The sequence below is a fragment of the Epinephelus lanceolatus genome, chromosome 2 (genome assembly GCF_041903045.1).
Source record: "Epinephelus lanceolatus isolate andai-2023 chromosome 2, ASM4190304v1, whole genome shotgun sequence".
Taxonomy (NCBI): Eukaryota; Metazoa; Chordata; class Actinopteri; order Perciformes; family Serranidae; genus Epinephelus; species Epinephelus lanceolatus.
The window spans coordinates 3,164,704-3,183,237 of record NC_135735.1 but is presented as its reverse complement, the minus strand read 5'-3'; the positions used below and the strand labels follow the sequence as shown (position 1 = coordinate 3,183,237).

Below are 18,534 nucleotides of genomic sequence, written 5' to 3'. Positions count from 1 at the left end.
CAGAGAAAGAATAATTAAGATAGCACACTAACCTGACAAGTTGAACTTTTGAGCATAGACTTTACCAAAAGTTTCTTGCATCAGTAACAGAACACTCTCAGGTATCCCAGATGAAACACAATACGGCAACATGAAAACACAGATCCAGAACAGTCAGAACAATACGTTTTTATTACAGTAATATTCCAGTAACACCTGCTCCCACGATGTACCCTGAACCTGAAACTATTTACAGACTCCTGCAGTGTTCTGCAGCTCACGTCTCCTGTGCTGACAACAGATCAGATCCGATGCAGTGGATGGAGAAACAGAAACAAACAGTGGCTCTTGTTTACAGCTGGATACAGCATCTCTCCTCAGTGCACACAGTGTCGCTCTTAAATTAGGACCAGAGTGTAAAACTGGTTTATATATGAACTGAAGTGAGGACTCTCTTCTGACTGATTGAGTCTCTAACAAATCCAAGTGCTGCTGCCTGCACGAAACTTTTGACAATATTAAAATCATCATTTGTAACATGAATACTGATAAGCCTCTTAATCCCTTATAAAAAAAAAAAAAAAACAACCTCCCTCAGCAGTTCCTGTTAATCCAGTTACATGCAACCCAATCTCCAGATGATATATTTGCATTGTACGTTTCCAACCACGGGTTTGTTACATTTCTACATTATTTGTAGCTGACATGATGAAACTATACGTTTCTCAACAACGCTGTGGTGAAGGTGTAGTTAATTTTAGGCACAGACACCACTTAGTTATGGTGAGGAAAAGATCTTGTTCTGGAACTAAAACATCACATCTGGTGGCACAAAAGCTCCTGGATAAGCAGGGACTGTTTGGTGAAAAACACCCAGGTTCACACTTAAACACTGCTGGGAAATGCCCCAATGTGTCGATGAAAAATGCTCAGGTGGGTTGCTCACACGCTGCTAGGAAATACCACATTGTGCTGGTGAAAGACGCCAAGGTTGGGTGGCTCAAACACCAATGGGAAACTCAGAGATTTGTTGGTGAAAATGCCTTAGTTTGGTTGCTAAATTGCCGCTGGGAATTGCTGCAATGTGTCTGTGAAAGACGCCTGTGTTCACTGACTCAAACGCTGCTGGGAAATGCCACGACGTGTCCGTAAAAAAAGCCCACGTTTGGTGCCCCAAACACTGGTGGGAAATGCCATTTTGTTAAAAAGAATGCCCAGGTTTGGTTGCTCAAACACCGTTGGGAAACACCACAAAGAAAAATGCCCAGAATCCGTGGCTCAAATGCTGCCGGGAAACTCAGCGATATGTCACTAAAAAACGACCAGGTACGTTGGCTTAAATGCCGCTGGGAAACCCTGCAATGGCCAGGTTTCGATGCCATGAACACCGGTTAGAAATGCCATGGTGTGTCAGTGTAAAACATCTAGGTTGGATGGTTGAAATGCAGATGGGAAACGCAGCGTTGTGTTGGTAAAAAATGCCAGGGTTGGGTGGCTCAAACGCTGCTGGGAAATGCTGCAATAGTCACTGAAAAACGCTCAGATTCGGTGGCTCAAATGCCTCTGGGAACCTCAGCAACGCCCAGGATTGGTGCCATGAACACAGGTGGGAAATGCCATGGTGTATTAGTGAAAAATGGCGGGGAAACACCTGCTGGGAAACGCCACAATTTGTCAGTGAAAAACACCATGGCGCAGTGGCTCCAATGCCACTTGGAAATGTCATGTTGGTGAAAAACACTCAGGTTTGGTGGCTTAAATGCCGCAGGAAAAAACTGCAATGTGTCAGTTAAAAAACGTGCAGGTTCACTGGGTCAAACGTTGCTGGGAAACGTCACAATTTGTCAGTGAAAAATGCCCAGGCGCGGTGGCTCTAATGCCACTGGGGAATGCTGCAGTGTGTCCACTAGGAAACTCTGTGATGTGACGGTGAAAAACTGGTGTTGACTAGTGGTCTGCAGCTCAGCAGGTGTTTCACCTTGGTGTCAGGCCATCCACCATCCCCTCCACCTCCTGATGACAAAGTCAGCTCATATCCTACATCACTTTACAAACGCTGATATGATACATATGAAATCAGCAAATTTAACATATCCGTGGTTTGCAGAAATGTACAATGCCAACATTTTCATCTGGCGACCAGGTTGTTACATGCCAGCAGCACTTGAATAATGTGTTATCTGCCTGGCAGTGTGGCCGCTGTTCGAGGCTGTGAAGTCGACAGCAGGTCTTAAACGCTGCACTGATGTTTGCACAGATTGAGAGAGACTCTGTATGGATCAGCAGGGGGTGTTTCATAACGGCCACAAGAGATGCAGTTTGATCAGCAGCCTGGTCGTGTCCTGTCACTCGATGATCGTTCTGGAGGCTGCAGTCAGCGGTGTTGTGTTGGACTGCTGAATTCATTCATGCATTTTTGTCTTTAATACAGACGACAAAAAAGAACAAATTATACAACAAAATCAAACAGAGACTCAATTGATTACACTGGAAATTATGCTGTAAACAACGAAATCAAAATCAGTTTCTCTACAGTGCTGACAATCTGTCAAATCAGAATCTGTGTGTCTGTTTATTGTTCCACACATCATCCACAAAGAAATACATAAAAACCCAGTTTCCATACTACAAAAGAGAGCCATAAGAATTATTGCCAGATCGGGTCACAGAGACCCTTCTAAAGCTCTGTTCGTGAAATTTAGTGATCTAATTGATTATGATATTGTTCAAATAATATATAAAACACACTCTCTGAAAATGTAAGTGACAGCTGTGATAAAATCAAAGATCTGTTGATCTTTACAAATCAAGACTCGACAGTCCAACAATGGCACAGTCGTAACCGGAGAGAAAAAAACAAGTTTAAACTAAAACTCAAATTGAATCCTTGATTTGGTGAATCGTGACACTCCTTGTTTTCGATGCTGCAGGTTTTTGTTACAAATAAATTATTGTTCATAATTATTTCCACCCACCACTCACTTAATCTGGTTGTTTTCTTCTCAAAAGTTTGGAAGGAAGAAGGCCTGCTGGGAACCAGTGACCTTTCTCCCTCTCATTTGTGATAACTCACATAAATGTCTGTTTTTTCCTCAAACTTTCAGTATGACGCAGCGTTCTTCAGCAAACAGACAAGTCAGCAGAATAATGTTTAGTAAACCCCCTAAAAAAAGTGGTGCTCTAAAGACGAAGGATAGAAGCAGCAGGAGAAAATGTTGGCATTGTACGATTCTGCATTTGTTTGTTTCATACGTATCATATCAGTGTTTGTAGAGTGACACAGTCTATGAGCTGATGTTGTCATTGGGAGGTGGAGGGGATGGTGGATGGTGTGTGCAGACCACTGTTTGAGACCAACAAACGACAAAACCAGTTGTGATTCAGCGAGTCATCGCTGTGTCTCCAGCGGCTTTTTAGGCATGTAAAGTGGTTGTTTCTTTACAGAGACGTCGCTGCTTTTCCAGCCTGGAAACATGATGTTTTCCTTACAGAGTGGGTTTCGTGCATAAACCTCACCACACAACCCAGTCTCACTCGAATGTCGTTAAAACCCACACTTAGCCAGTGACGTCTGGTGTTAGACACCAACGAATAAAGCCACCCTTTCACGTCTGCGTCATACGCGGCCGAACGCTGTTATTGTTTAACGATGCCCAGTGGTGTCAGGGGAGACGTGAATGGACAATAAGGAAAGTTATGGTGGCGAAAGTCCGAGTAGGGTGAGCGGGAGGGGTGGTGGATGGGTCCAACAACCAGTGACTGTCACCCGGAAGCCGGTGGTCGCTTCCTGTAAGATTATAAAGCCAAACCCTGTTTTTTTTTTGTCTAAACCCAATCATGTGCGTTTGTTGTTGAAGGAAAAAACATCAATTTGCGGTGCTGTACCGACGTAGTGCTTTTATTTTGAAAGAGACTGTATGCAAACTGTACATTTCCTGTGAAAACAGAAGTGTATTTTGAAAACAGACAATGCATGTAACAGGCTGAAGTTGACACGGCGTCCCAGAACGTCAACAACCAACACACCCAGGGTACCTTGGACGTCAATGTGGACGTGGAAAGTCCATGATCAAACGTGGACATGTGACGAGATCACAGTGAGGATGAGTTGCAACTACATGTTCACCACAGCATTATCGAAGCCTAAATTTTCAGTGCATTCACTACATACCAACATGTGAACGTAACGTATCTGTGATTTGCAGAAATGCACAATACCAACATTTTCCTGGCGATTGGGTTGACAAAAGAAAACAGGATAAGTGGACTAAACTGACGAAATCGGAAATCGGAAATCAGTTTTTTACTCATACCCAGGCTTTATCGAATGCTAGCAGTGTTGACATGCAACCGGAGGCTAACGTTAACTCACCATTGCCATCGAGCTCCACAAATGAAGCTGTCATGGCCCAGTCGTAACGCACTTTTCCAGCCAGTCAGAAGGAGATTTCCCTGCCGCCGCAGGTTCAGAGGTCGGGCTAGGCTGCACCCGGCAGTGGTCCTACTGAGATTTCCCCCACAGATACTGTGCCCTCCGATTCCAGCATCAAGAGCTATTTTATACCAATCAATGTTTGCACAGCACTGCTGTTAGACCTCACTATACCTGTCACTGCTGCGACCACAGAGCGCTCATTCTCCCAGCTCAAGATGATAAAGTCTTATATAAAGATATACTGCGCAGGAGTTCCTATAAAACAGTGTATGGACTCTTGATCCCTCTCGATCATCACTTGATGACCCACACTCAGTGTGTGGCGGAGTATTTATCTAAAGAGACTAACCTCTGCCTGGATTTTTAGGATGTTTATGGGCGTGTACCCCCACGGTGCTCAGAGGAGGTAGCAACCACGTGCCAGACCGTGAGCATGAGAGTGACTCTGTAGTTGGCTTTAACTTTTACTTCCGCTGGTGAGCCTGTTCACAATCAGCAACCAACAGTCCTGCACAGTATACCTTTAAGAAGCAACATGAGACAACAGAGACTCAGTGGATTGTTTATTCACTGGATGGAGAACAGCAGAGCGAGCAGAATTTGGACTTGGGCAGCCTTGTTAATGACTTTGCTGAGCATGAGGTCTTTATCTCTGTTACTGAGTGGGATCAGGGATCTGTATCTGCAGCAGTGTAACAGTTCGCTCTCACGTGTTAGGAAAGGCGCACCTTCAGTAATCTGTGATAACATTTGGCCTCTGTGCCACTGATGATAAAGTGTATAAATGCGAGTGACTGTGATCAGGTGCCGTCATCCCTTCGTTCATACTGTGCAGGTCTGTAATGAGCTGCTGTGCTTTTCTTGATGACTCTCTGTTTCATGCTTACATAAGCTACCTCTGTGTTGATTTGTTAGTGTCAGCTGTCCCAAGCTTTTTTGGATGTTTGATAGTTAAAGAAATCCGGCTGTGTTGGTTTGAGTCCAGGGCAGGCTGTCGTGGTGAGAAAAATTACTGGCACCAGAGCCAATCACAATTATGCCACGCTGCTGAAACTAAGGTTTGCCAGGCTGGTATGGTAATGAGGCAGCCGGGTCTCCAGGAGAAGTTGGCATTGTATATTTCTGCAAACCATGAATACATTACATGTTTCATATGTATCATATCTAAGTTTCTAAAGTGACATAGTTTATGAGCTGACTTTGATGGTGTGACGCTGAGGCGAGATGCCTGCCAAGCTGCAGATTACTGCTTAAAACCAACAAACAACAGAAACGGTTATTTTTTAGCGAGTTATTGCTCTGTTCCCGGCAGCTGTTTAGGCACCGAACATGGTTGTTTTATGACGACACTTGGCCTTTTTCCAGCAGCTTTTTAGGCATGAAAAGTGGTTGGGTTTTTTTAGCGAGGTATCGCTACTTTCCCTGACAGCATTGTGACACAAAATGCAGTTGTTTTTCGCAGAGCAATGCTGCTTTTCCTGATGAAATTGTACCATTTTTTGCAGTGATATTGCTTTTGCCTGCTGGAATAGTGGCACAAAAATCAATGTTTTTTTGCAGACAATGCTGCCTTACTGCCGGGATTGTAGTATGAACAGCTGCTGTTTTTTGCTGAGACGTTGCTGCTTTTTCCTGCCAGGATTGTGGCACCAAAATCAGCTGTTTTTTGCAGAGCAGTGCTGTGTTTCCTGCAGTGATTGTTGCATGAAAAGCAGCTGTTTTTTATTGAGATAGTGCAGAGACATTGCTGCTTTTCCTGCTGGGATACTGACATAACAAATGGCTGCTTCTCGCAGAGACACTGCTGTCTTTCCTGCCGGGATAGTGGCACAAAAAGTGGTTCTTTTTTGCACAGACATTGCTGCATATCCTGTTGTGACACATCAAGCGGCTTTTTTTTTGCCAAGACACTGTTGCTTTTACTGTTGAGATAGTGGCAAAAATCAGATCTTTTGTACCGAAACTTTGCTGCTTTTCCTGTCTGGATATTTTTTGCTGAGCACTGCTGCATTGTCTGCAGAAACTGTGGCACAAAAAGTGGTTATTTTTTGCCAAGACATTGCTTTTTCCTGCCAGGATTGTGGCACGAAAAGCGGCTGTTTTTAACAGAAACATTCCTGCCTTTTATGCAGGAATTGTGGCACAAAGCGTGGTTATTTTTTGCCGAGAGATTGCTGCCGTTTTGCTATGATTGCAGCACAAAAAGCAGCTATTTTTTGCAGAGACGTTGCTTTTTTTTGCAGAGCAATGCTGCTTTTCCTGCAAGGATTGTAGAATGAAAAGTGACTGTTTTTTTTGCAGAGACATCACTGTGTTTCCAGTCGACACTGCACCCCCTAAACTGGGTATTTCAGTCAAAAGCATGATCTTTTCCTAACCATAACCAAGTGGTTTTTGTGCCTAAACCAAACCACACCTTGACTAAAGCATTGTTGAAATATAAAGTTTCAACATATCCGCCACATGTAACGTATCCAAGGTTTGCAGAAAAGAAGAACTCTGGGGACTGGGCTGAACAAGGGACAGGTGTGGCTACAGAAGTGTTTGCACTTTAAGGCATTAAAGGAGACTGCAGCGGTAAAACGAAGGACGAACCTGCTTTATCGGGGATGTTGTTGTGTTTAGTTTGTGCTAGTGTGGGAAGCTGGCACATTCAATAGTGCTGAGCCCAGACAATCCTCCCAGGTGAGCCTCACTAGTCTACAGTAATGCAGAACCGCAAGTTCTCACTGAGCAAACACTTGCAGAGAAAAGAACAGACCCAGTGTTTCAGGAGGAGCAGCAGATAGAATTCAGAAAAAGGACGAGATATGGCAGAAACATTCAAGTCACGTCTCAAGTCATTCCTTTCCAAGTGAATAGACTAACTTCATCAATACATTCAGTTTGGCTGTGTAGTCATACTGTGTCTGCAACCTATGAGACTATATACAGTATATATATATATATTTATATCACTAAAGTTCTTCAATATATTTCTAATTAGAAAATGTTGCTCAAATGTCATTACTTAAAATGCTTGCTGTTAATGAAGAAAAAGAATTAAAAAAAAGATAAATTCTCACATTCAACCAGATAATTCATCAAAAATAATTTTGATCAAAATACACTGTACAGTAATTATACAAAAATAAAAATATCATACGCTGGCTACAATAACAAATCCAATTGAGATCATCTGCTGCAGTTGTTTAAGACAGACAATTAAAATCAAAGACCTTCAAACTGTCACGCTCAGTTTATAACAAGAGAGTAAACTACAACTGTTAAACCAATAGATATACAGGAGATATTATGCACTTGCTGAATTCATTTCTATTGTACAATAGTTGTCCTAATCATTTTATACTGGCAAAAAGGACTACCAGAAGTAAATACTGCATTACAAACAAAAAACCTCCCGCTCACATCCTCGAGTCCTGACACGTTCATTTGGTCGGTAAGTCTGCTGCACACTTACCCAGTCCACCAACAGAAAAGGAACAGCAGTAAAAGTGTATCATCCGTTAGGCCGGGCCGCTCCGCTTCATGTTTTCATGGTGCAAATTGGAACAACGATGACCAGGATCACAGTGCAGGTAGCTGCTGCAATCAGTGCTCCGATCTTACACACCTTCGCCCTCCTGAACTCCGCCTCTTTCCTCTTGAGCAGTGAGCCGTAGCCGGGTGTGTAGACGTCCTCCATCCAGTACTCCAGGTTGTTGGGGTTCAGGGACTCCTGCGTCTGAAGGAACAAACAGAGACAATAAGTAAGAGGAGGCACAAGTCTGAGGAAAGCTGCACATTTTAATTATAAACATACACCCGAGATTCGTTGCTCAAACACAGCTGGGAAACAAGGAGATGCTCCGCTAAAAACACCAAGATTCAGTAAAAAACATGCAGGTTCCACGGCTCAAACACCGCTGAGAAACACCAGTGTGCCGCTAAAAACACCTTGGTTCTTAAAAACATGCAGGTTATGTGGCTCAAATGCTGCTGGGAAACAACACGATGTGTCAGTGAACAACACCAAAGTCTGGTGGCTCAAACGGCACAATGTCTCTGTAAAAAACACCTGAGATTTGTTGCTCAAACACAAGTGGAAAACACCATGATGTGCCGCTGAACACACCCAGATTCAGTAAAAAAAAATGTGGAGGTTCCATGTCGTCAAAACACTCAGGTTTTGTCCCACAAACACCTGTGGAAACACCTCAAAAGGTCTCCAATAAACAACCAGTTCAGTTGTTTGTTGGTCCTGAAAAGCATTCTGCAGCTTGGCAGGTGTCTCGCCAAGGTGTCACACCATCCACCATCCCCTCAGAATCAGAATCAGAAATACTTTATTGATCCCTGGGGGGAAATTGTTGGCGTTACAGGTGCTCCTTACCAGAGTAGAAAGATAATCGTATAGTGCAAAAAAATATAAATAGTAACCTATCAAATATACACAGATAGACCTCCCAATGACAAAGTCAGCTTTTATATATGTCAGGTTAGAAATGTTGATATGAAACACGCGAAACATACAAATGTGTTCATGGTTCGCAGATATGTACAATGCAAACATTTTCCTCTGGAAACTTCTGGGCTCTGGGCTGTTGTCTGTACCGAGATGGATCTTTAAAATGACGCCGCTGTGTGATCGCTTGTTCACAAACATTGGCATTCTGAGGTGTGTGTGTGTGTGTTGCACCAGCTTGTATTTGCAGATTGCTTGTCAGTGCTGTTGAGTAATCCACGACCTTTAATTCTTCACATCCAAGAGTTTGTGTAGCAGAGAAATCAGATTTACATAAGTACTATTACTAATATTTATACTACTGACAATTCATTCCAGAGACGTCTCAATAACCACAGACAAGCTCATTAAAGGGAAAGTTTGGATCTTCTGAAATTGGGCTGTATGAGGTACTAATCCACAGTCAGTGTAGGTTACACAGCAGATTTCAGTTGGCCCGCCCCCAGTCAACACAGAAGCTGAGCAACATACTGCTGTGGACGGGGTCAGTAACAAAACATATCATGATTCAAGAGGCGGGCCTCTGTGGTGGTCACGACAATGAGTTTACAGTTGGTAAACAGTGGAGGAGAAACTGGTGGTAGCAAATGCTGGATTCTGTGGCTGTGTCTCAGTTCAGGGCTGAAAATGTTTTAAAACAGATTGTGTCATATCAGCGCGACCAAGGCCGTCCCATTTTGAAGGCTGCTTCAGATGCGGCAGAGACATGCAGCCTTCTTTCCCTGGATTTGGAGGATGCAACGGATGAATCCTTTGTGGCCCTGCCTATCCCAAGATGCATTGCGTGCCAGTGACTATTATATATTAAGTTACATTAACTAACAGTTGTTAACTAGCTAACGGTTAGCTGTGTTTAACATTACTGTTAGCTAAACGCAGACAGCTTTAACAATCTTAATTTAATTTTTAAGTTTACCTGAAAACGGTCCATCAGCCTGAAATATATCAGATGGCGGTGAATCATCTCCTCAAGTATTAAATAAAAAAATATATATGATCACAATCTCTGGGTCCTTGATTTAGGGCTAACTAGCTTAATAGCTTACTCCTTCTTTTGTCAAGCACAGCTGGTTGCCAGGTAACAGGGACACCAACAGGTCGGGGCGAGAACAACTGGTGATGCAACCAGGAAATCCTCCACAGACCAGACCGTTTGGTTTGGCTGATCTGGTCTTCAAAGGACATCAATCGTGAAGGTCGCGTCCTTCGAAGGCTGCAGTCCCTGAACTGAGACACAGCTTGTGTGTGCGGTCCACATCCTCCTCCTTCTCTTCATCATCGTCCACCTGAATATTATTATCTGACCTGTTGAAAATGAGCTGTCTGAGTTATGAAATGATTCTGTGCACCCGTTGCTCTGCCTCGTCTCAGCTGTGTCTCGCCGCCACATTTCTTCACTGATTCGTGGTCAAACGTCTCTAACGGTTCTGACGGAGGCGAAAAACCCAGAAAATCAAACCTGTTCTGAAAATTTATAAATATGCAACAATTTCAAAGGCCTTCACCCCAACACTGTACAACGACGCTTAAAAAATCTGAACTGTCCCTTTAAGGGGCTGCACCGAAATACCTCGAAAACAAATGACAGATGCCTTGAAAGAAAAGTAAATTATCTCAATGTCTGGCCATTTTAACCACCAAACAAGGAGCAGATGGCGAGCTCTGACTGTGTGCTAATGAGAGGAGCCAGCAGGGGGATGAGAGGAGTCAATGCGACCGGCCATGATTGACCCCGAATACAACCAAGGATAACGTCTGATAGATTCCTCCTTATTTCACCATGTCTTCAGTCTGCACCAGCAGCCACGCTCTCTGTGCACTCTACACGGTACACCTGACCACACCGTGCATGCTGCATCCTGACTTTAAACTAATGAGTGTACACACCGTCACCAGGGAGCTCGTTTTCATTGTTGTGTTGTGTGGGGGGCATTTTGCCTTAATTAGACAGGGACAGTAAAGAGCTGACAGGAAATAAGGAGAGAGGTGAGGGACAAACAACAAATGTCCCCAGAAGGGACTGAGCCAGGGACGCTGGCATTACATCGTCAGCATGTTAAACCACCATCACGCCTCTTTTTCAAACTCTAATTAGGGCTGACGGAGGTGTTTAGTTTCAGTTCGTGAAGCTACGGTGTCTCTGAGTCAATAAAGTGAAGCCACCATGTTCTTCAGGCACAGAGAGGAGAGACGCTCTGCAGCCTGGGCGTGATGAAAGCAGAGCTGCTGCAGGACTCTGTACCCACAACAAAACCTGGCTCTGCAACAGAAAGATGGATTTTGTTTTTCCAATCTGCTCTGTAATGGTTTCACTAAATACGGTGCAGGAGACACATTTGTCATTGTGAAGCTTCCAACTAACAGCGTCTTGTTATTTTAACTGATTCTTTATTATACTATGAAAGAGAGAGCAGGAGGCAGATGGACGAACCAGAAACATGTCCCACAGTAGTATGATAATAACAGGTAAGGGACTGTTCGTTATTTATGAGGGGGCAGGAGGTGGTGCACAAAGGAGCACTAAGGAGGGACTTATGCTTTTTATTTTGGCTTAGGTAGGGGCATACAAATTTAGATTGCCAATTTTGTATTTATTTTACTGCAGATTTTTGACAAAAACAAGCCTTCTGAAGGCAATCGCCAAAATCACAGCATTTATTACAACCAGAAACTATGAAAACAGAAATTATCGTTTGATTTTCAAATTTCTGACGGCCCTCAGACACATCGTGTGCGACAAAAGGGTTGTGTCGAGTTTCCAGCTTCTCCATGATTTCCAATCTCAGGTCATTCGCCCTTGTTGTAAAGGAATCATTCCAACAGCTCCATATTCTCTGCCCTAGTCCATCTATAGCCATGTTTCCATCAGCCTGTTTAGATGCGCATCTAGAAATATCGCATCGGAAAATTATGATGAAAACGTCAAAATACGAATTAAAATTGCCTGATTCGCACAAACTAAAATACACTTGCTTTAGCCGGGTTTTGGATGATTCGAAAAAATGTTGATTCGCAAAACGGGGGATGAAAACAGTTATGTTCGAATTAAGTCTGACGCAGCGCACCTCTCTCCATGGTGATACCCACACTCCGGGTCGGGAAGGCGGTAATGCATTTACAAGCTGGTTGCCAACCACCAGAAAACGTAGAAGAAGAAGAATGCGAGACGTGTTTTGTTTCCGGTTCTGCGGAAAACTAGCGCAAGTTCATAGTTTTCACCAAAGTCCGTACATTTAATGGAAACACACAGGGTTCGTATTTCCTTTTTTTTTTTTAAGATATTTTGGGGGGCATTTTTTAGCCTTTATTTGATAGAACAGACAAGTGTGAAAGGGGGAGAGAGAGAGGGAGTGACATGCAGCAAAGGGCCACAGGCTGGAGTCGAACCCGGGCCGCTGCGGCAACAGCCTTGTACGTGGGGCGCCTGCTCTACCACTAACCACCGACGCCCCAGGATTCGTATTTCTTTTAATGCGCATTTCCCAATGATTCGAATCACTTTTGGATGGAAACAGCTTATGTCTTGTTCCAGTGGCCAATTTCTCATCAGGTTCCCCTGGTTCCCCAACACCTGACCCTTGTTGACCTGGGCAACATCCGAGCTGGTGTGACGCTTGTGTTTGCATTTGAACTCATTCTGAGATAGGCTAGCAGTAGGGACGCACGCGATTAGTCATCTGAACGATTAAACGTCCGCCCCCTCACTAGTCGGCACCAGAAATATTAGTCAATTAAACCAATTAGGGTTTTATTCATGTACAAATCAGCTTAACTGTCATGCAGCCATCAGACAGCAGTCCCCCTCCTCGTGGTAATGCTCCAGCAGACTGGAGTTTTAAATTGGAGAGATGTCCTCTCACAAAACCAGCGATACTTTGATCTAGAAAATGGATTCAGCAGCAATGAATCTTTTGTGAGACGTTTTATTATTTGTTAACGTTAAGTGAGTTGTTGTCAGATAATGTGCAGGTTTACATTCATACTGCACGCAGCAACATGCCTCTCATTTCAGCGGAAATTTAATTATAATTTACATGTTGTTTTATTAACTTTAAAGTGAAGTGCATCATTTCTGTCAGATAATCTGCAGGGTTCAATGTGCCCCACATTTCAGAGGCACCTTATTTATTTTAGATGTTATCTTAGTGGTTGAGTTTTGACTGAGTTGCCGTCATGTTCACATTCATACCGCACGGCACAAAGTGTCTCGTACTTCAGCGGCATTTAAAATCCGACATGGTTGTTGAAGATTGTGATTAAAGGCTTCAAAGGGCTCTGAGTGCACACAATATTTTTTGGGCCAATGTTTCAAATACTTAACAATAAATTTTGACTGTTTTCTGAGTGTTTTCCTTTTTTAGACTAGTCGACTAGTCTTACTTAAAATTTTCATGTAGTTGACAGGGAAATTAGTCGCCAGGAACATCTCTAGCTAGCAGCTTTAAGGACCTTGCTAAGGGTCCAGACTGGATCTGTGTTGCCCCACCCTGACCGGAATGATAACCCCCTAACAGTCATTCCTATCAACCTGCTTCTCTGCTCCTCTGGCACCACAGTTTTCACCATCTTTTGGACCACTTGTAGCATAACGTGATGACATCATCGCAAGCAGACAACACAATGGCGCAAATGACAGAAGTCGTAGCCCTCTGCTGCAAAAAATGAACGCTCTAGGTTTTAAAGTTTTGATTTTACATCAATTTTAAACAGGATCATGTAAACAATAACATCCCAAGGTGATAATGGGACAATACAGTGGTGTCACCACATGTTTTCACCATCTTTTGGACCACTCGTAGCATAACGTAATGACATCATCGCAAGCAGACTACACGAGGGCACAAAAGACACAAGTCATAGCTCTCTGCTGCAAAAAAAATGAACGCTCTAGCTATTATAGTTTTTTAGTTTTTATTTTAGATAGATTTTAAACAGGATCATGTGAAACAACCCCCACAGGTGCTCGCAGAAAGTCCTTTTTCAGATGGTTCACTTTAAACTTTCAAACTAATTTATGGTGGACAGAGGGTCATGCATTTTCTGCCAGTCACTCAGGGAGGCTCAAGGGAATATTTTGTAGCTTCAGGGAGGATGAAAAAAAAAGAAATAAGAGAAGAAGTCGTAACAGCCTAGCCATCCCCTCTCCTCTGATAATAAAGAACAGTCCCTAAATATAACAGTGTACTCTGCAGGACTGAACGCTCCACTAGCCTTGTCACGATGCAAACAACAAAACAAAGATGATTCATCCCAAGTGAGTCTTTCTGGGACTTGTTCTTGAGCGATTTTGAGATGACGCACGACACAGACATGGGTCAGTAAGGTGTGATGTGGTTGTTCATTAACTCACAGGTGTGACTTGAGACAGTCACAATAAAAGGCCACTCTTTAGTCATGTTCAGTGACTGATCGTTAGTGACATTTCACTGATAATCACTCACTGACCATGAAAACTCTGCTACAGTGAGGCTCCGTGATTTTGATGTCCATTGTTTTCTCTTCCAAATAAGTTCGGCTGAACTGGACGTTTGTTTTGTGTTTTTCAACTCAGTGATGTTATCGTGCCTCGAGTTACTCACATCTCCCACCCTGTGTGCAGCCTTGTAACCTTTGTCTTTATCTTTCTCCATCCCCGGGGAATTTCAAGGTCAGGAACACTGTCAGAGTGACGCTCAGCTGTTGTGGCGCCCTGAAAATAGAGCCCGTAGTGTATTGATGTGTTTGAATTATATGTTTTGCTGTTTGGGCTGCTGCTCTGTCCATGCTGCTGAACATTCTGTTGTTACATGGTTCTTTGGGCTTAAAAGCTCTGTGTGGTGGAGGAGAGCGTGTGTGGGGTGCTTAATCATGAATCGGTTTACTGCTGAGAACATTTTTGACCGGTTACACGCGTCAGTCTAGAGGTTAATTTTGCTGCTCTTCAGTTTCCTGCATTGTGCACCACCTGGGTCAGGTGGGAGCTCGCTAGTGGCGCCACTCATCCGCTGATTACTGCTGATAACACCGTCCCACCCAAGCGGCAACCTCTGGAGCTAAAAAATGAGGCCGATGCAGAACTGCAGTTCCTCTAATGTCCTCTAGAGGCTGGCTCCAAGAGCAAGTCAATCCCCAAAGACAGTGATTTTAAAATGCCGAACTTTACAGCAGAAATAAACATGTTTACAGCCTGGCACAAAAAAATGCCTTGAAAAAAAAAAAGGTGGCAGCAGCAGACATGCCAAACCACAAGTCCACAAACCAGCGGGTGATATCACCATAGCTGCATCTTTTTTTTTCATATTCAGAGCAGCCAAGACTAGCGGACCAGTGGAGACCAGAGGTTGGACGTAGGCCCCCAGGAACGCTGCCCAGCCTTGCAGCATAGTTTTCCCAGTGGCCACTCGCAGTATTGCAGCGAAAAAGTCCCTTGGCCCAAAAGCATTTTGCCCCATAGACCACTGTTATAAAAGAGTTGTCTTTAAAACTGCTGACAGGACACCTCCAACTGCAAACAAGGTCAATTATGACTCTTTCTGGTATGAATTTTTGATCAGTGGAGGTTATGGAGGCGCCTTGCGTTTCTGAGTTCATGGCACCTGGCAGGTTGCAAAACACCTTCCAGGGCCCTGCTGACAATATATCCCCTAAATCCAACATGCTGGACCTTCAGTTTTTATTCTGGCTGTGAAAGGTTTTTAAGGGTGTGCCTTCACAGAGCGTCTGTCTGATGAGACATATAATTATAGGGTAAGCTTGTTTGTAGCATCCCTAAACACGACAGAATGGCAAACAGAGAAATGCAGTGCTGTGAGGAGCTTTTTAAGTGTTGAGGTTTCGATTTGAATTGATATCAAAATGGGGGGATTTTGCTTTGCGCTGCACAATGTGATACAGACAGCCAGACTACAGGACGACAGATAAATACTAAAAGCCTTTTCCCACTTTGTCAGTAGATGCAGTAAGTGAAAGGTCTTTGAAGCCACTAAGGGAATCTGTAAGGACATCTGAAGCAGCAGTCACAGCACTGAGATGTCTTTCACCTACAGCTGGAGGCTTGTCAGGGAGAGGAATTGATTTCTGAGTCTCTGGTGACTCTGAAGGCCGTACAGTGACCATCAATAATGTGCCTCTGTGCCTGAGTCAAAGCTTAGCAGGGTCCCTGCAGTCGCAAGGAAGCCACACAGACACACAAGTAAGAGGAGACGCCCCGTATCTACGACAGGTCACACATGACGATCAATACTGGGGGAGGGTCTGCACTGGTGTGTGTGTATAAGTGATACAGTGGTAAATAAAATATGGGTGAGTTTTAATCTCAGCTGATGAAACGAAACAGCTAATGTTAACTCAGTTGTTCCAGTCAGTCAGGTGATTGTCAGCCAATCAGAAAACTTTTTAACCAAACAAAGCAGTCACACCATGTTTTTACTGTCCAATCCCTCATGGCTGTCCATCGTCCATCACACAGAGACAGTTCCTGTTCCTGTGTAGCCTCGCAGAGTCAAAGTCAACTGACATTTTAGTGTTGAGGACTAAAAGCTTTGAAGAGTCCCAGAGCAGCAACAAAACGGAGTCTTGCAGTCCATATCTACTTAATCTGACCAATTCAGAGTGTTGAAGCCCCGCATTAACTCCAGATGCCTTTTGGAATTCATTCTGTACTGTGAATTTTCTCCCTCGTCACTTAAACTGAAAGCACATTTGGAAGTGACGATTAACCGGCCAGTATGAAGAGCATGATCACAGCAGAACCTGTTTCAGTGTCCATGTTGTTTTAAAGCTCCAGTGTGAAGGATTTAGGGGGAATATAAAAACAGAAATGGAATATTCTGCAGTCACCAAGAACGGACAAACCAAGCATGAGCCCTTTTTATACCGGGTTCACACAAAACGATATCAGCCCAATTATAGTCAGATGCAGCGCTAAACAGTGTCGGCTCAGATGGTGAACAACGATGAGTGTCATACGCAATAATCCATCGTTTCATCTCGTGTAGTGGGTCATAGTAGACGACAACCGACACCACGTCTGGGACGCCTCATGATGACTTCTCCCGTCACAGCCGTCACTTTGACCAATAGGAACACAGAGCGATCTGCTGCCATGAAAACTGTATGACGACAACAGCCCAGCCTTTTAGATATTTCCTGTAGGGACGTTACCACACAGAGTAAAAAGGAAAAACGATCTTCATAATGGAGGACATAAAGGAATAAAATTCACAGATAGTGTCTGGGCCTTTACTCAGCACAATGACAGCGATGACTGGTCGTCGACCAACGTGTCGTCTGTCATGTCTGTCGGCCAAGTCACAACAAGATTTTATGACTCCACCATCACCTAATCTGACATAGTGACTTGAGGAACAGACAAAAATGTTGTGTAGTGTGAACCTGGCATTACACATAGATGGCGCTATAAAGCCACTATGAAGTCCCTTCTTTAGGCTGCCTTTGCATTTTTACACTGAACCAAACCACAGATGCGTCGTGCCATCCCAGAGTGTGATTTTAGACAGCGCGCTGGCATCCTGGAATCACGGGCATGACAGGTAACACAACAAAAACTAACTTCACTGCAGCAGCTGCAGCTAGCTTGACAGCAGTGTTTTAGACTGGACAGGAGTGTGGAACAACAGACTGGAGCATGTGCAGTCGGCACACCTGCTACGCAAACAGTCTGCGCAGTCACAAAAAATGAGCTGCATGCAACCGTCCACATAGAGGTCAGTGTGGACCCTTGTGGATGACGTGGGTGGATGACGAGATTCACTGTGAATTGGCCTGAAGACCAACTTGAAAAATGTTGAATGTACGCAGTTCAATTCTTCTGCAGGCTAGTTTCATTTCATCTCTGATGAGAACTCATTAGCGTTCCCCTGAAGGCTCAGAGAAGCGTCTAATAATCAGCCTCATTACGAGAAGAAGAGGCAGCAGGAACACACAGAACAGTCAGGGATAAAGGGTGTGAAGTAGGGATAGGTACGAGTTCTCAATTTAGACATCTGTATCCGTGCAACATAGAGCAGGGATACTCAACTTCCTTTTCCCAGGGGCCACTTTTGTAAAGAGACAGGAGGCCAGGAGCCAGGTATGAAAACAAACATTAGTAATATTTATTAGATAAAATGAATAAACGAGGCAGCCCTGCACATGTCAGGTGTACGCAGGGGTTGTGGGGCTCAGCCCGGACCTCTGTCCGGGGGGACCAGGGGATCCTCCACCACACTTTTTTTAATAAACAAGCTCTATGTTGATGCTGTTTATGCTCTCTGGGGCCTGATTTACATTCAAAGCACAAAAAATCCCCAGGTGAATAAATTTACTTTCATTGTGAAATAGGAAATGGTTGGCGGGCCACTCGGCACCCTGTCGAGAGCCAGATTTGGCCTGTGGGCCATAAGTTAAGTATCACTGATAAAGAGTAATCGCCTCTAGCCTCCCACATGTGAACATGACTTTTACATATATGTTTTTAACTTTTTAAAATTGGTAAAACCTTTTTCAATGAGCTGCATGCAGACTGTTGTTACGCTCAGCGCCTCCTTGCCCTCTCTGTTTATCACGAAACTGCTGTTGCGGGAATGTGAGCTGCATGCTGGGGATCATTGGGGTAAGTCAATAAGTGAGGTAAGTG

General features: G+C 43.9%; 1 protein-coding gene across 1 annotated transcript in view; it reads right to left on the bottom strand.

Annotated features, from left to right (window-relative positions):
* Window positions 1-152: 152 nt before the first annotated feature.
* Window positions 153-18,534, bottom strand: part of minar1 (membrane integral NOTCH2 associated receptor 1) — a 43,199-nt gene continuing 24,817 nt past the window's right edge. Inside the window, exon 5 of the mRNA XM_033626639.2 lies at window positions 153-8,138. Within this exon, the coding sequence (XP_033482530.2) occupies window positions 7,941-8,138 (198 nt within the window). The 3' untranslated portion in view covers window positions 153-7,940. The remainder of the gene's footprint in view (window positions 8,139-18,534) is intronic.